Genomic DNA, 26,810 nt, shown 5'->3' with positions numbered 1-26,810 from the left:
TTGGGTGTGTTCAATGAGACCGTTGCATGGGTTGGGTGTGTTCAATGAGACCGTTGCATGTGTTGGGTGTGTTCAATGAGACTGTTGCATGTGTTGGGTGTGTTCAATGAGACTGTTGCATGTGCTGGGTGTGTTCAATGGGACCGTTGCATGTGTTGGGTGTGTTCAATGAGACCGTTGCATGTGTTGGGTGTGTTCAATGAGACCGTTGCATGTGCTGGGTGTGTTCAATGGGACCGTTGCATGTGCTGGGTGTGTTCAATGGGACCGTTGCATGTGCTGGGTGTGTTCAATGGGACCGTTGCATGTGTTGGGTGTGTTCAATGAGACCGTTGCATGTGTTGGGTGTGTTCAATGAGACCGTTGCATGTGTTGGGTGCACTCAATGAGACCATTGCATGCATTGGGAGGGACCCCCATGATAGAACTTTACAGGTTTGGCAGACATATTCAAATAGAGTCGGCTAAGTTGACTGCTTTGGGCCAACAACTCCACAGACCTCCTTCTGTGGAGTGGGGACTCATTTCCTGGTTATCTAATGCCTTTGGGGGCATCGGACATAAGATACTACAATGGGTAATGTGGATTGTAATAATATTAGTCGTTATAGTAGTTATTGTGCATGTGCTTAAGTCAACGTGTGCTGCTGTACAAGCATCCGTGATCCACTATACCAGAGTCAGGGGGTGGAGTGTATAGGTAAGTGTATAGTGTACGGGTAGAGTGAGTGGGTATGAAAATTGGCACAGCAGGGAAATGGTTAACAATTAGGAATTTGTGGGCCTGTTATGTTGTTGGGCAGATTGACCCTTGATACTAGATAAGGGGAGAACAATATGTGACTCTGGTCTACCCGATAACATGCCTGAGAGCAAGCTAAAAGTGCTAATTTGTGTAAAAGTAATTCATCACCTTGTCTCTAAAGAATGTTTTTTTTTTACATTGTTTGGTTGTAAGATTAATAGGATGCATTGTCCCTGAGGGGGCAAAGGTCGTTTGTTACAGGTCAGCCGACCGTGGTACTTGCAGGTATGGAGGATGTATGTTGGCTTAATACGTGGCCAGGACTTGGACTGGCCCAAGTTAGGGCCGTGTAAGCGTCGGTTTGGATGCCTTGCCCCTTCCAGCTGGACTGCGAGGTGGCAATAGGGCTATAAAGGTGGGCAAGTTCTTTCTTGGGCAGACCACTCAACTGGGTCCCACCTTCAGGCCGAGCAGCTGAACTGGTGCCAAAGACCTCCACCCTAGCCAGTTCACGGTCGATCGCCTGCCTCAGGGACCACGCAGACGTTGCTAAGTACACTCGGTGGTGTAGACTACTAGGGGTTGCTTAAGTTAGCCCTACCTATTAGTGTGTAGGTAGTGTACAATATAAAGCATTTCTCTCATCTCTCTATTCTTCTTCTCTGTATTAACAATAAAGTGAGTCTCGGAGGAACTACCAAGTCTGGGTCCATTTGTTCAAGCGAAACCAAATAGTTGCAGCATCCACCCGTCACGATTACTCTTACGGGCTCTCGGTTTTGTGGAACAGTGCTATAGCCAAATTTCTTGACAATATTAAAACCCGTGTGGTAAAAACGGCACAGACATCTGATATGGACAGAACGAGTAGGCTGAGATTTATTATGTACTAATAAGGGCAGCTCAGTAGTGTAGCAGGTAGCATAATACTGTTACAGGGCCAGTATTGGCTGCAAGGAGTTTGTACACTTCCCCCCCACCCGCCCCCACCACGATGTGGGTTTCCTCTGGGTACTCAATCTTCCGACCACATTCCAAAGACATGAGTTAGCAGGTTAATTGGTCACATGAGCTTAATTACCGGTAGATAGTACAGGCTTGTTTACTGAACGGGCCTGTTACCGTTCTGTATTGCTAAATCAGAATAATATAAATAAAATGGAAGGCTATGAACTTCGTCGAGATAATAGGAAAGCAGAATAGTTATATGGGGTGGGATGAATGAAGGCCGGTGCACAGAGTGTCCTTGTGCAGGAAGCAACTTGGCATCTTATTGTAAGGGGAATGGACTACAAAGGAAAGGAAACAGTTAATTACCGTGGAGTCAGCACAGACAAATGCTCCAAAAGAGGACCTGCAGTCGCAGAGTTGGTACACGGGCAACTGTAAAGGGGTGGGCTTTGGGGTTCTAACATTTAACTGTCATTCATTCTTTGGGGCACTCCTCTGTTTTCATGGATGTTTGAGAAGAAAAATAATTTCAGGATGTATACTCTATACATTTCTCTGAAATTAAATGTACCCATTGAACTATTGAGATCTGGGATTTTGGCACGTTTAAGTGAGCTGCCACATTACTGGACATTATAAAAGCAAAAGCACTCCCAAATCTTTTTCATTAGCTTTCTAAAGATTGTGAATGGTCTCATTAAAAAAAATTCTTCTTCCTTTGCTGGCAATATTCCTCTTTGGGACTCATCTACCAATAATATAACAACACTATGAACAATCCACCCAAATTTTTTATTCCAAAACTGGAAAAAAGTAGAGTACACTGCAGTTTGAAGGCTGGAGGATTGCATGTGGACCCCTCACCCTCAAGATGCGATCTGAGATATTATTCTAGAAGTCTAAGCACACAGGAATTAAACAATATATAACTGAAAAGTTAGTAGAACAATATCATTTTAAAGACATCGATATTACTGTGATCTTATTGTAGATTTCACTTTCCTAACTTGCCAATATAGAGTTTGTTTTTTCTAAAATCCACTGAATGGAGTCTGAATAACCTTTGATATGGCATTTTAAACTTACTTAATATTACTGAGCCAGAAGTTGCAGACATTCCAAACAAAATTTTAAAATATTTTCATGCAAATATTTATTTTCTATTTAAAATTAGGTTTGTTGATTAAACATTGAACGCAGTGCTGGTACTGTGCTTGTTATACAAGTTACATGCCTGTAATTTTGCTGATATACTAAAATTATTTTCTTTAAGTAATCTTTGTATTTTTAAATTGGTCAAAATGAAAGCTTGCAAACAGTTCAGGCATAAATTATATGTTTGCCAAATGAACACAAGTTGCCATTGAGACGAAATTAGTCCTGGATGTTTATTGTCACACTGATAATCAGTCCAGAGACACTTATTCTAGGTTTAAGCTGGGTAGCCCTGATAATAAAAGAACTGTAGGGAGAGACGGGGGGGGGAGAGAGGAGGGAGAGAAAGGGGGGGAGAGAGGGGGGGAGAGAGGGGGGGAGAGAGGGGGGGAGAGAGGGGGGGAGAGAGGGGGGGAGAGAGGGGGGGAGAGAGGGGGGGAGAGAGGGGGGGAGAGAGGGGGGAGGGGGGGAGAGGGGGGAGGGGGGGAGAGGGGGGAGGGGGGGAGAGGGGAGAGAGGGGGAGAGAGGGGGAGAGAGGGGAGAGAGGGGGAGAGAGGGGGAGAGAGGGGGAGAGAGGGGGAGAGAGGGGGAGAGAGGGGGAGAGAGGGGGAGAGAGGGGGGAGAGAGGGGGGAGAAAGGGGGGAGAGAGAGGGGAGAATCAAATAAAAATGAGAAACAGAGTCAGTTTAGGTGGAGTTTCAAACTGACTTTGGGAGTGGGGGTGAAGAGCAAAAGGGCAACTCACTGAGCATTACAATCAACTTAAATAAAAGTTTTGTCAAATATTTGAAATGGCTGCTCCAACTGTAAAATGGTAGAAAATAGCAGACATCTGGAAACAGATTTACACAAACATGGTCATTCTACAGCAAACAGTCTCAACCCATGACATCTCATCTCTACAAACATAAAAACTTCAAATGATACTTATTATATGAAATGATGGAAACTATATTCAATTCTTCAGAGATGCATCTGACCTTTTAGAATAATCCAAGATTAATAACTGTTCTCCTATTATCTGACATTATTCATGCACAATTCATTTAATCTTCCAGAATGCCCAGTATTTGTTTTCTTTTCCAAGCAGGTAAACATAGAAACATAGAAAATAGGTGCAGGAGTAGGCCATTCAGCCCTTTGAGCCTGCACTGCCATTCAGTATGATCATGGCTGATCATCCAACTCAGAACCTTGTACCTGCTTTCTCTCCATACCCCCGATCCCTTTAGCCACAAGGGCCATATCTAATTTCCTCTTAAATATAGCCAATGAACCGGCCTCAACTGCTTCCTGTGGCAGAGAATTCCACAGATTCACCACTCTCTGTGTGAAGAAGTTTTTCCTCATCTCAGTCCTAAAAGGCTTCCCCTTTATCCTTAAACTGTGACCCCTCATTCTGGACTTCCCCAACGTTGGAAACAATCTTCCTGTATCTAGCCTGTCCAATCCCTTTAGAATTTTATATGTTTCAATAAGATCCCCCCTCAATCTTCTAAATTCCAGTGAGTATAAGCCTAGTCGATCCAGTCTTTCTTCATATGAAAGTCCTGCCATCCCAGGAATCAATCTGGTGAACCTTCTCTGTACTCCCTCTATGGCAAGAATGTCTTTCCTCAGATTAGGGGACCAAAACTGCACAGAATATTCTAGGTGCGGTCTCACCAAGGCCTTGTACAACTGCAGTAGAACCTCCCTGCTCCTGTACTCAAATCCTTTTGCTATGAATGCCAACATTTGCCTTTTTCACTGCCTGCTGTACCTGCATGCCCACCTTCAATGACTGGTGTACAATGACACCCAGGTCTCGTTGCATCTCCCTTTTTCCTAATCGGCCACCGTTCAGATAATAACCTATTTTCCTGTTCTTGCAACCAAAGTGGATAACCTCACATTTATCCACATTAAATTGCATCTGCCATGAATTTGCCCACTCACCTAACCTATCCAAGTCACCCTGCATCCTCTTAGCATCCTCCTCACAGCTAACACTGCCGCCCAGCTTCGTGTCATCCGCAAACTTGGAGATGCTGCATTTAATTCCCTTGTCTAAATCATTAATATATATTGTAAACAACTAGGGTCCCAGCACTGAGCCTTGCGGTACCCCACTAGTCACTGACTGCCATTCTGAAAAGGTCCTGTTTACTCCCACTCTTTGCTTCCTGTCTGCCAACCAATTCTCTATTCACATCAATACCATACCCCCAATACCGTGCTCTTTAAGTTTGCACACTAATCTCCTGTGTGGGACCGTGTCAAAAGCCTTTTGAAAATCTAAATATACCACATCCACTGGCTCTCCCCTATCCACTCTACTAGTTACATCTTGAAAAAATTCTATAAGATTCGTCAGACATGATTTTCCTTTTGTAAATTCATGCTGACTTTGTCCGATGATTTCACCTCTTTCCAAGTGTGTATTTAAAGATATCTATAGGAAATTATCCTGGCTTATATGTAACCAAATCAGAACACTAATATAGATTTCATCTGCTCTTTGGGAAACCAGTTTCTATTGTAACTCCTTTTAATGGAAGATAGCTTGGTAATTGGGTATATTCTAAGCTTTCAATCAAGTTCCTATGGCCAGTGCTCTGAGGATGACTACATCCAGCTACTTCATTAAAGACCTTTGCTGTATAAAAATCAGAAGTGAAGATTCTTTCCCCAAAGGCAGATGTGCAGAAACCTCACCTGAAATTTTCTCCCTGCAATCTTTAAAAATGAGCAAGAATGAGAAAAATCAGCAGGGACAAAGGAGGAAAATAATGCTCTTTTCAGCCCAAAATGTGGCCTGTAAAGATACAACACTAATTACATTACTGCTCCAAAGAAGTTGTGTTTGGAATTTCTCCACTCAACCACCATTCCACTTCTGTATAGGATTAGCTATACAGACCTGAGCATCAACTACAAATATAAAAAATTCCATTTAATGAGACTGTGCAATTTGTGCTAATGCACAGTAATTCACCCATTTTTGTCTCAAGTAATATTAGACAGTTACTGTGGCGACCCACTTTCCGCGCAGGCGAACCAGCTCACAAATAGCCAGCGCGCGGGGGGAAACTTTGGTATTGCTCCTCTGACGTCATTTCCGCCTGGAGAGGGCGGGCACTAGGGATTAAATGCCAGCGCCGCGAAGTTTGAATAAACTAGCTTCGAAACGACTTACCGACTGCGTGCCGTCTCTAGCTCTGTATATAGTACATCGCTACATTACAATATTTTTGGCAGTACATTGACAGAAGCAACAAATTTAGTTGCTAGACAGTTATTGATATTTACATTTTCAGATATTACAATAAAAATACCACATTCATTTTAAATGGAATTATACTGCAATCATATTTTAATACTAAGCCAAAAAGGGGCCTGCATACCTTTCTCAATGAGCTGTTTCCACCTTTTAGACCAGTCAATTAACTGCTGAGAGTAGGACTTCTCTATCTTTGCCCGTTCATTGACACAGTTCATAAGATCATTGCACAATCTGTGTCCGTCATCAATGCGCTTCACTGAGCGTTTGTAATTACCAATCTGAAAAGAAAGTGGAGAATGTCAACAGAGCCAATGGAACTACAAAAACTTAACTATTCTGCCTAATTATTTCTCTAACTGGCTTAAAATGGAATTTTTGACCTTGTTCCTTAAAGTACAGCTACCTCCATTAGAGGAAAAAACATCATCTCCTGAGGCAGTGGTACCAGGCTAAGCAGTTGGTCTATTCCCTTTTCATTTACTTGACAACTTCCTCAAATATTTAGTGGCGTTGCCTGAACATTTAACAACGCTGTGGGGGGGGGGGGCAGAGAGAGAAGAGAAGGCTGGCTTTTTTATTTAGGTGTGTCCAGGAGAGCTTTTTGAAGCTGTATGTAGATAGATCAACAAGTAGTATTACTGGACCTTGTGTTGAGAAATGGAGCTGGTCAAGTGGAAGATCACTCTTTTGAGATACATCTCCATATGTATTAATATGTTTGCAGACAAGGACAAGGATAGACCATTAACAAAAGTCTGAACTTGGGCATTATGATGTGTAGATCTTTGCTGTCCAGATGTTCCAGGGTTGAGTGAAGAGGCAATGAAATAGCATATGCTGTGGACCTGTTATGAACGTAAGCAAATTGGAATGAACTCAAGTCCAGGTCGGAGTTGATATGTTTTATCACCAGCTTCTCAAAGCGGTTCATCGCAGTGGATGCAAGTGCTACTGGCTGATAGTCATTGAGGCAGGTTCTTCATAGGCACCAGTATAATTGAAGCCTGCTTGAAGCATGTGGGTACGTCAGACTGCTGAAGTGAGAGGTTACAGATCTCAGTGAACACTCCAGTCAGTTAAATAGCACAGGTCTTCAGTACTCAGCCACATACCCCATCTGGGCTGAAAGCTTTCAGTGGATTCTCCTAAAGGATGCTCTCAAGTTGGCCTCAGAGACAGAAATCACAGAGTCTTCAAAAGGTTTCAAAGGTACGTTTAATGTCAGAGAAATGTATACAATATACATCCTGAAATGCATTATCTTCGCAAACATCCACGAAAAGAGGAGTGCCCCAAAGAATGAATGACAGTTGAATGTTAGAACCCCAAAACCCCTCAGCTCCCCCCTCCCACGCGTAAGCAGTGGCAAAGCAACAATCCTCCCCTCCTCCACCAACAAAAAAAATCATTTGCACCCACCACTGAGCACCCAAGCTTGCAGCAAAGCAACAGGAAAGACACAGACTCACAGTACCCCAAAGACTACTCGTTCACCCGGTATTCGACATACCACAGGCTTTCTCTCCCCAATAAGGGAAAAAGAGGTGAGCCCGTCTCAAAGCCAGAGGGGAGACATAACAAACAACTCGCTGATTTACGATGTAAAAAGGTCCATTGCGTCGCTTTTTCCGAACTCTGCCCAAAGAACTCGGGTCTCTGGGCTCACAGCCAGCTCGCTGCTTTCCATCTTCCATCTCCCGCGACACACCAGATTCCTGCAGAGGCACCGACCTTCGGTCCGCCCGTCTCCAGAGATCCCGGAACTCCGAAGGTGAGCTGATCTCTTAGGCCTCATCCTTGGCGTATTGAATAACGGCCAGACATGAAAACCCCGAGAGTGGGTCCCATTCCCACAAAGAACAGAAGTCAGTGTCTATCTCCAGGTCAGGGACTTCAAAAGAGATATTAAAGATGGAAATAGAGCTGTTTCCGGAGATGCAAGCAAAGAGTCGCCCTTAGGCGCCGTCATTCCTCCTAAGCTCCTCTATAGCTCGAGGACTATGTGAGTTCCTCCATCTTTTGGTGGTCAAAGCAAACAGAGAAAGAACTGAGCTCAACTGGGAGCAAAACCTTGTTGTCACCGATGTCACTCGGTTTCACCTTGTAAGAGGGAAAAGCATTCAAACCTCTATCACAGCTGTCGAGCATCCTGCAGTGATTCCAGTTTAGTCTGGAATTGTGACTTCACATGTCAGGTTGCTTTCCGGAGGTCGTACCTCCCATCTCATTTGACTGCCAGACTGGAATGTCGCTGATCTGGCCCACAGTAGATCGTGGGTTTCACTTTGCATCCAGGGCTGCTGGCTGTGGAAGACTGAATGATCTTAAGGGGACGCACTCAACGATGACTGTTTTTATCAAGTCCACAACAATCATCGTGTATTCATTCAGATCCTCTGATGAGTCTTTGAACGTGTCCTGGTCCATCAGCTCGAGGCAATCCCTTGACGCTTCTCTGACTCCTGCAATCAACCCCACGTTGTCCTCATCTCTGGAACCTTGTTGTTTAGCCTCTGCCTGAATGCAGTGAGTAGTCACAGAGACCTTCACATTGCTTGAGTGAAGTTAACTGCTACCTTCACACTGAAGGCCTTCTCCAGCGTATTGTGTACTAAGGCCAGTGTACTACATGGGATATGATTCGAAACTGGGACATCCAGGAGATCCTGTAAACCTTCTACGCAGCCGACTCTTATTGCATATAATCAGCTGACCTGCTCTAATTATTCATTCCCATAAAGCTGGAGAAACAGACTTGTTCAAAGGAAATGTAGAACAGCAAGGCAGGATACTTACAAAGCTGCAAATATAGGCTACAGCTGAAGTGGTATCACATTGTTGGGCCAGATCACATCTTTGCAATCCCTCGGCAGCTGTGGTGATGTTGTTCCTAAACTTGTCTCCAAGCTGTTTTTCTTTTACACATCTACAATACTGGCATCTAGTGAAATCAACAAACATTGTCTGGAAATGTTCCAACCACAAAGAGGTCAAATATAATCAGGACATCTCAGTACTGTTACTCGAATCAACAGGTGTCACAGTGATAGTTACCAATAACCAGCTCATAGATGGCCAGTTCCACTTGCAACTCATTAGAACAAACCAGATTTTGCTCAACTACATCAAATTCCAGGTAACATTTGTGTACGAGCCGTTACGGCAATGAACGTTCCGGTATGTGTCACCCCACGGCAGTGAACGTTCGGGTATGTGCCGTTATGGCAGTGAACATTCGGGTATGTGCCGTTACGGCAGTGAACGTTCGGGTACGAGCCGTTACGGCAGTGAACGTTCCGGTACGTGCCGTTACGGCAGTGAACGTTCCGGTACGTGCCGTTACGGCAGTGAACGTCCGGGTACGTGTCACCCCACGGCAATAAACGTTCGGGTACGAGCCGTTACGGCAGTGAACGTTCGGGTACGTGCCGTTACGGCAGTGAAAGTTCTGGTACGTGCCGTTACGGCAGTGAACGTTCGGGTACGTGCCGTTACGGCAGTGAACGTTCCGGTACGTGCCGTTACGGCAGTGAACGTTCCGGTATGAGCTGTTACGGCAGTGAACGTTTGGGTACATGCCGTTACGGCAATGAACGTTCCGGTCCAAGCAGCTACAGCAGTGAACTTTTCGGTACATGCCGTTACGACAATGAACGTTCGGGTACGTGTCACCCCACAGCAGTGAACGTCAGGGTACGTGCCGTTACGGCAGTGAACGTTCTGGTACGAGCCGTTATGGCAGTGAACGTTCCGGTCCGAGCCACTACGGCAGTGAACGTTCCGGTCAGAGCCATTACGGCAGTGAACGTTCCAGTACGTGTCACCCCACAGCAATGAATGTTCCGGTCCGAGCCGTTACGGCAGTGAATGTTCTGGTACGAGCCGTTATGGCAGTGAACGTTCCGGTCCGAGCCACTACGGCAGTGAACGTTCCGGTCAGAGCCATTACGGCAGTGAACGTTCCAGTACGTGTCACCCCACAGCAATGAATGTTCCGGTCCGAGCCGTTACGGCAGTGAATGTTCTGGTACGAGCCGTTATGGCAGTGAACGTTCCGGTCCGAGCCACTACGGCAGTGAACGTTCCGGTCAGAGCCATTACGGCAGTGAACGTTCCAGTATGTGTCACCCCACAGCAATGAATGTTCCGGTCCGAGCCGTTACGGCAGTGAACGTTCGTGTATGTGTCACCCCACGGCAGTGAACGTTCGGGTACGTGCCGTTACGGCAATGAACATTCCGGTACGTGCCGTTACGGCAGTGAACGTCCGGGTACGTGTCACCCCACGGCAATAAACGTTCGGGTACGAGCCGTTACGGCAGTGAACGTTCGGGTACGAGCCGTTACGGCAGTGAACGTTCGGGTACGAGCTGTTACGGCAGTGAACGTTTGGGTACATGCCGTTACGGCAATGAACGTTCCGGTCCAAGCAGCTACAGCAGTGAACTTTCCGGTACATGCCGTTACGACAATGAACGTTCGGGTACGTGTCACCCCACAGCAGTGAACGTCAGGGTACGTGCCGTTACGGCAGTGAACGTTCTGGTACGTGCCTTTACGGCAGTGAACGTTCCGGTCCGAGCCACTACGGCAGTGAACGTTCCAGTACGTGTCACCCCACAGCAATGAATGTTCCAGTCCGAGCCGTTACGGCAGTGAACGTTCCGGTACGTGTCACCCCACAGCAATGAATGTTCCGGTCCGAGCCGTTACGGCAGTGAACGTTCGGGTACGTGTCACCCCACGGCAGTGAACGTCCGGGTACGTGCCGTTACGGCAGTGAACGTTCAGGTACGTGTCACCCCACGACAATGAACGTTCGGGTACGTGCCGTTACGGCAGTGAACGTTCCGGTCCGAGCCGTTACGGCAGTGAACGTTCGGGTACGTGTCACCCCACGACAATGAACGTTCGGGTACGTGCCGTTACGGCAGTGAACGTTCGGGTACGTGTCACCCCACGACAATGAACGTTCGGGTACGTGCCGTTACGGCAGTGAACGTTCCGGTACGTGCCGTTACGGCAGTGAACGTTCGGGTACGTGCCATTACGGCAGTGAACGTTCCGGTCCGAGCCACTACGGCAGTGAACGTTCCAGTACGTGTCACCCCACAGCAATGAATGTTCCGGTCCGAGCCGTTACGGCAGTGAACGTTCCGGTACGTGTCACCCCACAGCAATGAACGTTCGGGTACGTGCCGTTACGGCAGTGAACGTTCGGGTACGTGTCACCCCACGGCAGTGAACGTTCGGGTACGTGCCGTTACGGCAGTGAACGTTCGGGTACGTGTCACCCCACGGCAGTGAACGTTCGGGTACGTGCCGTTACGGCAGTGAACGTTCAGGTACGTGCCGTTACGGCAGTGAACGTCCGGGTACGTGTCACCCCACGGCAATAAACGTTCGGGTACGTGCCGTTACGGCAGTGAACGTTCGGGTATGTGCCGTTACGGCAGTGAACGTTCCGGTCAGAGCCGTTACGGCAGTGAAAGTTCCGGTACGTGCCGTTACGGCAGTGAACGTTCGGGTACGAGCCGTTACGGCAGTGAACGTTCCGGTACGTGCCGTTACGGCAGTGAACGTTCGGGTACGAGCCGTTACGGCAGTGAACGTTCTGGTACGTGCCGTTACGGCAGTGAACGTTCCGGTCCGAGCCACTACGGCAGTGAACGTTCCAGTACGTGTCACCCCACAGCAATGAATGTTCCGGTCCGAGCCGTTACGGCAGTGAATGTTCCGGTCCGAGCCGTTACGGCAGTGAACGTTCCGGTACGTGTCACCCCACAGCAATGAATGTTCCGGTCCGAGCCGTTACGGCAGTGAACGTTCGGGTACGTGTCACCCCACGGCAGTGAACGTTCGGGTACGTGCCGTTACGGCAGTGAACGTTCGGGTACGTGCCGTTACGGCAGTGAACGTCCGGGTACGTGTCACCCCACGGCAATAAACGTTCGGGTACGAGCCGTTACGGCAGTGAACGTTCGGGTACGTGCCGTTACGGCAGTGAACGTTCCGGTCAGAGCCGTTACGGCAGTGAAAGTTCCGGTATGTGCCGTTACGGCAGTGAACGTTCGGGTACGTGCCGTTACGGCAGTGAACGTTCGGGTACGTGTCACCCCACGACAATGAACGTTCGGGTACGTGCCGTTACGGCAGTGAACGTTCGGGTACGTGCCGTTACGGCAGTGAACGTCCGGGTACGTGTCACCCCACGGCAATAAACGTTCGGGTACGAGCCGTTACGGCAGTGAACGTTCGGGTACGTGCCGTTACGGCAGTGAACGTTCCGGTCAGAGCCGTTACGGCAGTGAAAGTTCCGGTACGTGCCGTTACGGCAGTGAACGTTCGGGTACGTGCCGTTACGGCAGTGAACGTTCGGGTACGTGCCGTTACGGCAGTGAACGTTCGGGTACGTGTCACCCCACGACAATGAACGTTCGGGTACGTGCCGTTACGGCAGTGAACGTTCCGGTCAGAGCCGTTACGGCAGTGAAAGTTCCGGTACGTGCCGTTACGGCAGTGAACGTTCGGGTACGTGCCGTTACGGCAGTGAACGTTCCGGTACGTGCCGTTACGGCAGTGAACGTTCGGGTACGTGCCGTTACGGCAGTGAACGTTCCGGTACGTGCCGTTACGGCAGTGAACGTTCGGGTACGAGCCGTTACGGCAGTGAACGTTCGGGTACGTGTCACCCCACGACAATGAACGTTCGGGTACGTGCCGTTACGGCAGTGAACGTTCGGGTACGTGTCACCCCACGGCAGTGAATGTTCCGGTCCGAGCCGCTACGGCAGTGAACGTTCCGGTCAGAGCCGTTACGGCAGTGAACGTTCCAGTCAGAGCCGTTACGGCAGTGAACGTTCCAGTACGTGTCATCCCACAGCAATGAATGTTCCGGTCCGATCTGTTACGGCAGTGAACGTTCCGGTACGTGTCACCCCACAGCAATGAATGTTCCGGTCCGAGCCGTTACGGCAGTGAACGTCCGGGTACGTGCCGTTACGGCAGTGAACGTCCGGGTACGTGCCGTTACGGCAATGAACGTTCCGGTACGTGCCATTACGGCAATGAATGTTCCGGTACGAGCCGCTACGGCAGTGAACGTTCCGGTACGTGCCATTACGGCAGTGAACGTTCCAGTACGAGCCGTTACGGCAGTGAACGTTCCGGTCCGAGCCACTACGGCAGTGAACGTTCCGGTCCGAGCCGCTACGGCAGTGAACGTTCCAGTCAGAGCCGTTACGGCAGTGAACGTTCCAGTACGTGTCACCCCACAGCAATGAATGTTCCGGTCCGAGCTGTTACGGCAGTGAACGTTCCGGTACGTGTCACCCCACAGCAATGAATGTTCCGGTCCGAGCCGTTACGGCAGTGAACGTCCGGGTACGTGCCGTTACGGCAGTGAACGTCCGGGTACGTGCCGTTACGGCAGTGAACGTCCGGGTACGTGCCGTTACTGCAATGAACGTTCCGGTACGTGCCATTATGGCAATGAATGTTCCGGTACATGTCACCCCACGGCAGTGAACGTTCGGGTACGTGCCGTTACGGCAGTGAACGTTCCAGTACGAGCCGTTACGGCAGTGAACGTTCCGGTCCGAGCCGCTACAGCAGTGAACGTTCCGGTCCGAGCCGTTATGGCAGTGAACGTTCCGGTACGAGCCGTTACGGCAGTGAACGTTCGGGTACGTGCCGTTACGGCAATGAACGTTCGGGTACGTGCCGTTACAGCAATGAACGTTCATGCTGCACTAAACCACCTCCGTTTGCCATGCAATGCAATTACCATTGTCAAATCTTTGAAGTCAACTTTGAGCACAAACTTACTCGAACTGGTGCTGGGAGCAGCTCAGAGTTTGAAGAGATCTATTTAATTGATTATAGAAGCATAGAAAACCTACAGCATAATACTGGCCCTTTGTCCATAAAGCTGTGCCAAACATGCCTAGGCTTACCCATAGCCCTCTATTTTTCTAAGCTTCATGTACCTATCCAGAAGTCTTTTAAAAGACCCTATCATTTCTGCCTCTGTCACCGCCGCTGGCATTCACCACTCTCTGCATAAAAAACTTATCTCTGACATTTCCTCTGTACCTACTTCCAAGCACCTTAAAACTATGTCCTCTCGCATTAACCATTTCAGTTCTGGGAAAAAGCCTCTGACTATCCACACAATCAATGCCTCTCATCATCAGGTCACCTCTCATCCTCTGCCGCTCCAAGGAGAAAAGGCCGAGTTCACTCAACCTATTCTCATAAGGCATGCTCCCCAATCCAGGCAACATCCTTGTAAAGAGCAAACACTTCCACCATCAATTCTGCTCTCAAATGCATCTCTCACATTTCCCGCACATCTGCCCTCACCCCATCTGCCCGCCACCCCACTCGGGATAGGGTTCCCCTTGTCCTTACCTACCACCCCACCAGCCTCCAGGTCCAATGTATAATTCTCCGTAACTTCTGCCACCTCCAATGGGATCCCACTACCAAACATATTTTCCCTCCCCCCCCCCTCTGCTTTCTGCAGGGATCGCTCCCTACGCGACTCCCTTGTCCACTAGTCCCCCCCCATCCCTTCCCACCGATCTCCCTCCTGGCACTTATCCTTGTAAACGGAACAAGTGCTACACCTGCCCTTACACTTCCTCCCTCACCACCATTCAGGGCCCCAGACAGTCCTTCCAGGTGAGGCGACACTTCACCTGTGAGTCGGCTGGTGTGGTATACTGCGTCCGGTGCTCCCGGTGTGGCCTTTTATATATCGGTGAGGCCCGACGCAGACTAGGAGACCGTTTCGCTGAACACCTACGCTCTGTCCGCCAGAGAAAGCAGGATCTCCCAGTGGCCACACATTTTAATTCCACGTCCCATTCCCATTCTGATATGTCTATCCATGGCCTCCTCTACTGTCAAGATGAAGCCACACTCAGGTTGGAGGAACAACACCTTATATACCAGCTGGGTAGCCTCCAGCCTGATGGCATGAACATTGACTTCTCTAACTTTTGTTAATGCCCCCTCCTCCCCTTCTTACCCCATCTCTGACATATTTAGTTGTTTTTTTCCCCCCTCTCTCTCTCTGCCCATCACTCTGCCTGTTCTCCATCTCCCTCTGGTGCTCCCCCCTCCCCCTTTCTTTCTCCCGAGGCCTCCTGCCCCATGATCCTTTCCCTTCTCCAGCTCTGTATCACTTTCGCCAATCACCTTTCCAGCTCTTAGCTTCATCCCACCCCCTCCGGTCTTCTCCTATCATTTTGCATTTCCCCCTCCCCCCACTACTTTCAAATCTCTTAGTATCTCTCCTTTCAGTTCGTCCTGACGAAGGGTCTCGGCCCGAAACGTCGACAGTGCTTCTCCTTATAAATGCTGACTGGCCTGCTGTATTCCACCAGCATTTTGTGTGTGTTGTTTGAACATCCTTGTAAATCTCCTCTGCACCCTTTCTGTGGTTTCCACATCCTTCCTGTAGTGAGGCAGCCAGAATTGAGCGCAGTACTCCGTGGAGTCTGACCAGGGTCCTATACAGCTGCAACATTACCTCTTGGCTCTTAAACACAGCTCAGCACCAGCCAGGACAAGCAGGCTCACTTGATTGGTACTCCGCCATCCCTGGTTCATATCTGTACTGTCATGCTGTATGCATTTCATTTAGCAGTTCTGTAAGAGTGACCTGTTTTGTTTTCACCTTGTTTGGGTTATTGTTGACGATGAGAGATGAGGAGAAATGTATGCCATCCAATTAGAATGGCTGAATCAAAGGGAGGTTTTTCTGGTGAGGGACACTATGGTTGGGCTTGGGGCTTTTTTTTGTTTGCGAGGAGATGAAGAAGGAAGATGCAGGAGAGAAGAGATCATAGGATTTGACCCAGAGCGTGTTTGTGATTCGATGAAGTTAGGGGCGAGATCGATTTAAGATCGGTGACTATGGAGAATCTTTAAGCTCCATCTTGTGTACATTTGACTGTTTCATTAAAATGGGCCCTTTTCTTTTTATTTTGCTCTTTTCTTCACTAACCCTTTAGTAAGTACTGTGTTATTTCATGGCACTAATTTCCAACAGGGTAGCAAATTACACAGCATCCACTCAGACAGAACAGGGGTTTGAGGTGGGAGAGCGCCCCAATCTCACGAGTTTGGTGGGCTCCAGGTCATCTTGCCTGGACTTACGCAACCAAGGAAACAAGAGGGTTTCACACCGTGTAATTATGTACCCTTTATAAGATGGACATCAGCAACTTGTCGAGCTTTCTTCAACATCAGCTTCAAAGCACACAAGGTCCAGCACTTGGCAGGATTGCTTACAGGGACAGGAGGGCCTCCTAAAAAGTCACCTTCAAGTCATGCACCATTGTGATCTGAAAATATATCACCTTTGCTTCAATGTTCCCGATCTAAATCCTGGGCATCTTTACCTCACGATACCTACAAGATAACGTTCAGGAAAGCAACTCTCGAATCTTATGGGGAGGATCTCCTGAGAGAAACATTCTGACAGAAGTGAGAAAATAAATGTTTTTAGAAGGACTTCCTTGCTCTTTCAGGTTTACCAAGTTTTGCATTTACTTGAATAGGAGGATGAACCTCGACTTATCTGATCAAGATCTGAAGATTTTTTCAGCCAACATTTTCCAATAACAGGATAGATGCTCATTCAGACAGTTCAGAAAACTGAGCAGAAACGCAAGTGGATTAGCCACATCATTAAGATGGCTATAAGAGCATCCACAAGCTGAGTATACTTCAGCAAGTTATTCACCTGCATGCACCCAAAGCCATTAATCATAAACAATGCACATTTCTGAAAAACCGTCCTCTTGTCTCTTTAGTGCAGCTCCAACTCTAAGGAAGCTTGGTACCATCCAGGACAAAGTTAGACTGGCACTCTGCCCACTACCCTAAACATTCATTACCTTCTCCACGAATGCACATGGGCCATACCAAGTACCATTAACTGTACAGCAGCTATTCGTACAGGCTGCTTCAAAAGTACCAATGAGCCCACCACCTCTACCATCAAGGATAACAAGAACAGATGGCATAAGGAAACACTATCACATGCAAGTTTTCCTTCAAGTGACTCAGCATCCTGATTTAGAAATATTTTGTCACAAGTGGGTCTAAATGTTGAACCAATCTATCCAAAGTAGTGTGGGAGTGCCTCCACCAAAAGGACTGGAGAGAACGTTTCAAATAGTGGGAAAGTCTAGGAGCAGAAGGCACAGTCTCAGAATAGAAATAAGTCCCGTTAGAACAGAAATGAGGACGAATTTCTTTCGCAGAGGGCGGTTAATCTGTTGAATTCATTGTCACAGCCAACTGTGAAGACCAAGTCATTGGATATATTTAAAGTGGAAGTTGATGGGATCTTGAGAGAGTGCACAATGCTAAAAAGTAAATTTTATGAAAGTACATATATGTCACCATGTACAACCCTGAGATTCATTTCCCTGTGGGCATACTCAGCAAATCTATCGAATAGTAACTAGAACAGGATCAACCAGAGTGCAGAAGGCAACAAACTGTGCAAATGCAAATATAAATACATAGTAATAAATAACAGGAGCATGAAATAACAAGCTAAAGAGTCTTTAAAGTGAGATCATTGGTTGTGAGAACATCTCAATAGATGGGCAACTGAGTGGAACTGTCGCCTTTGTTCAACAACCTGAAGGTTGAGGGATAGTAACTGTCCTGAGGGTCTTTGCACCTTCCACCTGATGGCATCAGTGAGAAAAGAGAATGGCCTGGGTGGTGGGGATCTCTGATGATGGATGCTACTTTCCTATGACAGCAGTTCATGTTGATGTGCTCAATGGCTGGGAGGGTTTTACCTGTGATGTACTGGGCCAAATCCACTAACTTCTGAAGGATTTTCCATTCAAAGGCATCGGTGTTTCCATAGCAGGACATGATACAGCCAGTCAATACACTTTCCTCTCACCTGTGGAAGCTGTCAAAGTTTTAGATATCATACCGAATCTTCACAGACTCCTAAGGCAGTAGAGGCCTAGGCCTCCCATCCCATGATCCTTTCCCTTCTCTAGCTCTGTATCTCTTTTGCCAATCATCTTTCCAGCTCTTAGCTTCACCCCACCCTCTCCTGTCTTCTCCTATAATTTTGGATTTCCCCCTCCCCTTCCTACTTTCAAATCACTTACTATCTTTTCTTTCAGTTAGTCCTGACGAAGGGTCTCAGCTCGAAACGTCGACAGTGCTTCTTCCTATAGATGCTGCCTGGCCTGCTGCGTTCCACCAGCATTTTGTGTGTGTTGTTTGAATTTCCAGCATCTGCAGATTTCCTCGTGTTTGCGTTTGTAAATGGACTACAAGAAGGCATGAGGTTGCTGAAGCAGACAAGGTGAAGGAGAATCCCAAGAGATTCTACAAATATATGTTAAGAGTAAAAGGACTGCAAGACATAATCAGTCCTCTGGAAGATTAGAATGGTAATCCATGAGCGGAGCCAGAGCATCTGGGGGAGATCGTAAATGAAATCTTTGCATTTATATTTACTCAGGAGATGGACACAGTCTATAGAAGTGAAGTAACTTCACGGACCCAAAACAGATTACAAAGGAGGAGATGCTTGCTGTCCTGAGGACAATTAGGGTGGATAAATCCTCAGGACCTGACAAGGTGTTCCATCAGACCCCGTGGGAGGCAAGGGCAGAAACTGCCGGGGCCTTAGCAGAAATATTTAAATTATCCTTTGTGACAGGTGAGGTACCAGAAGATCGGAGGATAGCCAATGTTGCTCCACTGTTTAAGGCTGGCTCTAAAAATAAACCAGGAAATTATAGGCGAGTAAATCTAATATCAGTTGTGGGAAAGTTATTGGAAGGTATTCTAAGGGACTAAATATGCAAATATTTGGATAAGCATGGACTGATTAAGGATAGTCAGCATTGCTTCATGAGTGGTAGATCATGTCTAACCAATCTTAAGAGGTTTTTTTTGAGTAAGTTAACAGGAAAGTGGATGGCAAGGCAGTGGATGTTGTCTACATGGGTTTTAGCAAGACACTTGACAAGGTCCCACATGGAACATTGGTCAAGAAGCTTCAGTCGCTTAGCATTCAAGGTGAGGAAGTAAACTGGATTAGACATTGACTTTGCAGAAGAAGCCAGAGACTGGTGAGTAGATATTTACCTCACTGAACAAGTGTGACGAGTAGAGTGCCACAGGGATTGGTGCTGGGTCCATTGTCGCTTGTCATCTATATCAACAATCTGAATGAGAATGAGGTTAACTGGATCAACAAATTTGCAGACAGCACAAAGATTGGACAGCAAAGGCAGCTATGGTGGCTTGCAGTGGGATCTGGACCAGCAGGAAAAATGGGCTGAAGAAATGGCAGAAAATGCAGCAAATAGGAAAAGGGAAAGGTGCTGCACTTCAGCAGGACTGACCAGGGAAGGTCTTACACAGCAGTAGGACAAAGGGATCAGGGAATACAGGTCCATAATTCATTGAAAGTGGTGTGACTGGTAAATGGGTTATGTAATGAAAACTTTTGGTTCATTGGCCTGCATTAAAGTATTGAGTACAGGAGATGGGATGTTACGTTGAAGACGTACAAGACATTAGTGAGGCTTAATCTGGAGCACTGTGTGAAGTTTTGACCAGCTAGAGGTAAACAAGGTTGAAAGAGTACAGAGACAAGTGGCTGTGGGTGGAGGACCTGACTTATAACAAAAGGTTGAATAGGTTAGGAGTTTATTCCTTGGAACATAGAAGATTGAGAGATTTGATAGAGGTATACAAATTATGAGGGGTACAGAGAGGGTAACTGCAAGCAACCTTTTTCCACTGACTACAACTAGAGGTCATGGGTTAAGGGTGAAAGGTGAAAAGTTTAGGGGGACTGAGGAGAAACTTCTTCACTCAGAGGGTCATGAGAGTGTGGAATGAGCTGTCAGCACAAGTGGTGCGTGCAAGCCTGATTTCAACATTTAAGGGAAGTTTAAATAGATACATGGATAGTAGGGGTATGGAGGGCGAAGGTCTCGGTGAAGGTTGATGGGAGTAGGTAGTTTAGATAGTTCAGTGCAAATGAAATGGACCAAAGGGCCTGTTTCTGTGCTGTACTTTTCTACGACTCTGATTAGTAAGGGCGTCAGAGGTTATGGGGAGAAGGTAGGAGAGTGGGGTTGAGAGGAATCACAATGAGAGCAGACTTGATGGGCCAAATGGCCTAATTCTGCCCTATAATAGCAAAAAAAATTGTAACAAATAAAATCCCAGATATTTGTAAAAATACTACTTTAATCCCAACTTTTGTCCCTATAATTATATTTTAGATTGAATACATCTTTTTAATGTACACCTTAAATCTTTTCAGAGAACCGTTTAGTAGTAATTAAAACTACTCATCAGATCTGATGATTTTTCAACCAAAGTCATTGCTTTGTTACCTCCACAAATTTAATATTTCAGCCCGATTAATTCCAGCTTCTTTCCTCTTAGGCATGGCATGCATTGGCCAAGTATTAATGCTTTGAATATGAAACTGAATCTCAGACTTGCCAATCACTGCTAACACTGTCAATCAAGTTTGGTATGGAAGATTCGGGATATGACAAGGAATCCTTGTATAGATGTTATGATCTAATCCATGACCAGCAAGAATTGCTTTTATGCTGGCTGACTCATTACAAGTGCCAATCACAAGTGCATTGATATGCCTTCTTATAGACATCTGCACAAAATGTTCAACCAATCCACCTAAATTCCATCATATACTGATAGTGAGAAATTGGAGTGCAAGCGGCAACTTCACCCAGGTCCGGCTCACTGATAACTGGACTAATTTTCCGAACTGACCACCAATCTACTTCAAGTGAATGCCGGGCATAGGTCAGCCTCGTTTTCAGGCTCAACCATTACAAAAAGAGGCTTCCATTGGCTGGGGTGCCATTGATGCTGCAGCCTAGCTGTCTATGTTCAGTCGACAGGCAAGCCAGGGCAGTGTGGTATGGAGAGTAAGCTGTTGCCCGGGAAACTGGCTCCCTCCTCCAGGCAGCTGACAGCACCGGCGATGTCACAGGAGTTACCAGTGTTATGAATGTACCACAGCTCTGAGGGGCCGAAGGGTGCGGGACCAGCCCCCTCCTTCCGGAGAATCGCAAGATCGCTATTAATTCGGGTCTTGGACCCAGGAAATGAGAGACAATGCAACGGATTTGACCACTGTTCTTAGAGACACCTGTGTGAATTGCAACGTGCCAGCTATCAGGGACATGGACACCCTCGGGCAATGTGGTGTGGGGATGGTATCACCCTACCTTGATTGACATTTACAAATCTGCCAGCCATGATAAAACGGAGACTGCAGGAGGCGGTACTCCAGCGACGCACCAGACGGAGACCATCGCTCATCGTTCCCGTAAGAACGGGAAGCTGCTCGGAAGCCACGTGTGATTTGGATCCCCTAGCTAGGGAATCGAGTGGCTAATAACCCCGAAAAGGATTCCGAACTGACAACGAGGAACTCCCGTTCCCGATCTCACGCTTTGAGTCCAGAAGGCTGGCAAGTTTATTTTCTCTCTCCAACCCGTGAACACCCAGCGGTCCCTCAAACGGCAAAAAAGCCTCCATGAACTGGCGAGACTTTTATTTCCATCGGACAATAGTTTAACCCCTAGACAAACGATAGAGCTTATTTCTTATTGATTATTACTATCCCTGCGCTTTAGATTGAGTATTGACGACGTATGTTATCTGAATGTTTGTATTAACCTTACTTTTGTGCCCCTTTATAAATAAAAACGTTTAAAAATGGTACCATCAGACTTCAGCGGACCTCTCTATCTTTGCTGGTAAGTGACCCAGTTATGGGGTTCATAACACCAGTCCGTGTTGAATTCGCAGGACTGCCTTAGGGCCTCCATTTCCAGATTTTTCCCTCAGACTTCATTCCTGAAGCCATCCCCATGAGTGGGTATAGCTGCAAGGCAGTGGAAGTTTAAGCTCAGAGTTTTCCTTCTCCAACCACAGCTGCCCAAAGTGACTGGCTTTAAGAGGTCAATAACTCATCATTTGTCCCTTCCACTGTCAGTAGAAACTGTTCTACCAGGATTAGTAGCTAAGCCACATGTGAAGGCCAGGAGCTAGACTTGGTTGTCGGAGGCCATTTGAGACACACCATCGGGAGCATTTAATAGGTTGTGGGAGCTTATCCCCACTAACCACTGCCACACTCGCCCCCCTCTGGCCTGGCTACCTGAAGGAACCACCATTACACAAATGGAAATCTAAAAAAGGTTAACTGACACAATGGCAACTTTGCTGGCTGGGTAAACTTACTTTATTTGAGTGATCCTGGACCACATACTCTCTTTCAAGATTAAATGTTATAGACAAAGAGGCAAGTCAGCTCTCAGAATATCATCATCTGTGATGTTATAAACACAAATTAGCAAATACATCCAGGTCCTCCTATTTTTAGCCCAATCTATTGTGGAAGTTCATCATTCCAGTGTGGATACAGCCAGCTTACTGCAAGAAATTTGATCTAATGCTGAACAACATCCGTAAGATTACCACAGGCCACCTTAAACCAAGCAGCAAACATTCATCTATCACTAGAACAACTAGAGAGCCACTGAATGCCAAGCAGAATGATGCAGCTAGAACATACAGCTGAACATCACAGAAGCTGACCACCCACCTGTGGTGAACTACATATACCTGTCTGGACACGCCCCCTGATGACTGCTCCTGTGGCTCCTCCCACAGACCCCTGTATAAAGGTGATGGAGGTCTGAGCCCGGCCTCTCAGTCTCCAGGATGTAGTATGGTGGTCACTCACTGCTTGTTCCTTCTTCCAGTCAATAAAAGCCGATACATCGCTTTTATGTCTCAGAGTGAGTTATTGATGGTGCATCACCACCACACCACACAGGAGTTTCCTCGTGATGATGGAGCTAGTCAGCACCACACTTGTGATCGGCCAGGAAGAGATATAGCAAGCAACACTTGGAGCTGAGGGCAACAAGGGGAAATCAGTGTGACCAACTAAGACGAACTTGGAAGTCTGCAAAATTGAATCACACTAAGTCGATAGATCAGAAGCCAAGGAGGAAAAATGATGATAGCTCACTGAGCCAGAAGCACCTTCTGCCCAGTGCTGAAGAACTGGCTTAGCGTGGCACGAGATCTCACGCATCTTCATTTACTAAGCTAGTTTCAGGAAATAAATTACCGGTAAATCAATGGATAGGTCTTAAACCAGTAATTCAAATTAGTAATTTTAAAAATATTAACATATTTAAATGGTAAGCCCAAGCTTTATGCACTGTGCTTGTGAAAAAACACCATACGCTATCTGAATATATCCTGAACTTTCCTTGTCTTTGCAGTAGTGCAATGTAATTACTGCTCTAATAAATTTGAAGCTGCTATATGCAGTAATGTGAAAACAACAATTAAATCTGTTTTGAAGTGTTCATTAACAGATGAGTTATTTTACTTTCTTTTAAAATTATGTGTGAGATCTTTTACTTCTATATGAGAAAGCAAAGAGAGGAGAGTTAGGGATGGAAAGGATGGTGTTGGTTTAACCTCTTATCCAAAGAGCATGATGGTGCAGCACTTTCTCAATACTGCATTGCAGTGACTGGTGCTCAGCTCTCAGAGATGGGACCTCTCTCTCAGCCAGAAGGTTGCTTATTTAAGAATGTTACCAAATAAGTCCACTTAAAGACTGAGTAAACCTGCAACATTATCGCATTACCTGCTGAATTGAATTTCAGAAAGGTAGCATCCATTATTAAGGACCTCCAGCACCCAGGGCATGCTCTTTTCTCACTGTTACCATCAGGTAGGAGGTACAGAAGCCTGAAGGCACACACTCAGCGATTCAGGAACAGCTTCTTCCCCCCTGCCATCTGATTCTTAAATGGACATCGAACTCATGAACAGTACCTCACTTTTTAAAATATATATTACTTCTGTTTTTGCACGATTTTTAATCTATTCAATATACATATACTGTAATTGATTTACTTAATTTTTTCTTCTATATTATGTATTGCATTGAACTGCAGCTGCTAAGTTAACAAATTTCACGACACATGCTAGTAATAGTAAACCTGATTCTGATTAGCAATGTTCTGGCAGAGGCAAGCAAGGCAAATCAGACAGCAACTTTCAGGACCTGTTCAATTTACTCAACATTTCTTTGAAATACAGTGTGCTACTGTGACTTTAGTAAAGCCAGCTTGGCAAAGTAAATAATGGAGGCAAGGCTTTGCAGAGAGAGGTAGGAAATGAGCCAGAAGCCATCACCAGTGTTTTTAAGAACCATTTAAAGACAGGGAATTGTAACAAGCAGAAGAATTTAGGGAAATTCCTACATAAGTGAAGGTTCTACCAATGTGATGAATCAGGAGGAGGCAAATAAAAACAGTGGTGAAGGACTGGGTACAACTCAGAGCTACAGAAGGTTGCGGAGGGCAAACGGTTAGAGGAAAAGCTTCTTGAAATGAATACACCAGGAACAGGCTACCTTCCACAAAATTTCATTCCAATTGTTTCCTTTCTTGGTTAACAAATAAGGAACATCCAATCGTATTTCAGGACATGCACAAGCCTACAAGGGCACAATAGTTTAAAGTACAATGTCTTATTCAAGAAAATGGAGGCCTAATGTTGCAGTCAATTCCATGTTAAAATGGATAATGTGACTATCTGAGCTTCGAGTTGCAACTTCCGTAACAGGCTTGTTTCAGTTGGGAAGCTGCTTGGGCTTCACATAAATTGCATTTGATTTAGGAGTCTTTGGTATTTTAGCCTGAGTTCTACTGAATATTTTCTGAACAAACTTGTTGGAAAGATGACACTTTTTTTTACACTGAAATACCTTAATTTTATTCCGTCTATCAAGAAGGCAAAGTGAATGTTGGCCTTCATTGCTGGAGGGATTGAATTTAAGAACAGGGAAGTTACATTGCAACTGTACAGGGCAATGGTGAGGCTACAACTGGAGTACTGCACCCAGTTCTGGTCTCCTGACTTGAAGAAAGATACACTGGCTTTGGAAATGGTGCAGAGAAGGTTTACCAGGTTAATTCCAGAGATGCAGGGTTTAGTCTATGAGGCGAGATTGAATCACCTGGTACTATACTCACTGGAACTCAGAAGAGTGAGAGGGGATCTTACAGAAACATAACATTATGATAGGATAAGTAAGTCAGGTAGGAAAGTTGTTTCCACTGGTAGGTGAAACTAGAACTCAGTGGACAGAGCCTTAATGGGGGGGGGGGGGGGGGGGGTTAGATTTAGAACAGAGATGAGGATGAACCATTTCTCCCAGTGAGTGGTGAATCCGTGGAATTCTCTGCCAGGGAAGCAGTAAAAGCTATGTCATCAAATATATTTAAGACACAGTTAGATTTTTGCATAGCAGGGGAATTAAGGGTTGGTGGGGGGGTCAGGGGAAGAGAAAGGCAGGTAAGTGAAGCTGAGCCCACAGCCAGATCAATGAACGGTAGAGTAGGCTCGACAGAATAACTGATTCCTGCAATGGGCAATATTGCTAAGCAGTTTTTATCCACCATTTAAAGTTGGAGTTTAAAAAGAATACAGGAAGTGGCAGCCAGTGGCAAGTATAAATTACTTGTCCATTGAAGACTAACCCAAGGAAATACGAATCCCTTCAAATCAAACACAAAGCACTCTGATAGCTCTAGTATGTTCAATTTATTCTAATAGCTGAATTAATGATATAAATAGAAGCACTCAGATGATCAGGCAGGGCACTCAGACTCAGATGCTGTGACAGGGAACTTTGGGATATTTTCCAGCCAAAGATAAAGGAAGTGTTGCCCACTGGAAGAGCAAAGCTTCAAGTTTTGTTCAAATCACAGATAATATCACTGCAACCCATTTGTGGAAATGAGTTTCACAGATTTCAGGTGGTGGTCTCGATATACAGCACTGTGCGAAGGTCTCAGGCACGTGGGGTGCCCAAGACTTCTGCTCCGTACTCTATTTGTCATGGTGGAGCAGACAGCGAGTATGTAAATCTGTCGGGAGCGTAGGATATTGGGAATGGGGAGAGTGGATTTTCACGGGAGGGGTAAGAGATAGGTGCCAGTGGTGGTGTTGGTACTGGTGCAGACACGTTTAGTCCTGATACCTGCAGAAAGGTAATTTCATTCCAAACAACTGGTTTATTGATCAGTACAGAATGTCTATCTGGTTCTCCCCACTCCCTCCCGTCTCCTTTCCCCTTTTGCCAATCATGATTCCCCTCTCCCTGCCCCCACCCACTCTCTGTCCACAATAGAGACCATATCAGAATCAGGTTTGCCACTCGCATACATCATGAAGTTTGTTTCTTTTTGCAGCAGGACGGTGGAACACACAGAATCAGTACAGTACTGTGCACTCCAACTATATATGTACCAAAGACTTTCGCACAGTACTGTAGCTCAAGAGAGACTCCTAGCCTCCCAGACGGCTATATCTATGCCAGGTGCGTAGAGATGCAGCTCGATGACCTCCGTCTAGTCAGGGAAAGTGAGGAGGAGACAGAGAGGAGCTCTAGGCAAGTAGTCACACTGGAGCCTTGGGAGACAGATAAGTGAGCAACAGTCAGATACCAGAGAGTACCCCAATGGCTGTCCCCCTAACAATAAGTACTCCTGTTTGAGTACTGTTGGGGGAGACAGCCTACCTTAGGGAAGCAAC

The 26,810-nt window shown here is 46.5% G+C and overlaps 1 protein-coding gene across 11 annotated transcripts in view; it reads right to left on the bottom strand.

The window, feature by feature from the left end:
* The window catches only part of pacsin1b (protein kinase C and casein kinase substrate in neurons 1b), a 370,145-nt gene that overhangs the window by 58,872 nt on the left and 284,463 nt on the right, over positions 1-26,810 (bottom strand). For 8 of the 11 annotated variants that reach the window (XM_073030300.1, XM_073030299.1, XM_073030302.1 and 5 more), the window contains one exon: positions 6,238-6,394. In XM_073030300.1, the coding sequence (XP_072886401.1) occupies positions 6,238-6,394 (157 nt within the window). Of the gene's footprint in view, positions 1-6,237; positions 6,395-8,912; positions 9,058-18,274; positions 18,294-19,265; positions 19,335-26,810 lie in introns of those variants that run through there. The other 3 variants (XM_073030306.1, XM_073030303.1, XM_073030307.1) reach the window with 3 other exon arrangements.

The sequence above is a fragment of the Hemitrygon akajei genome, chromosome 27 (assembly GCF_048418815.1).
Source record: "Hemitrygon akajei chromosome 27, sHemAka1.3, whole genome shotgun sequence".
NCBI classification, from domain to species: Eukaryota; Metazoa; Chordata; class Chondrichthyes; order Myliobatiformes; family Dasyatidae; genus Hemitrygon; species Hemitrygon akajei.
The sequence above is the reverse complement of the archived record's forward strand: the minus strand, read 5'-3'. Positions and strand labels throughout refer to the sequence as shown.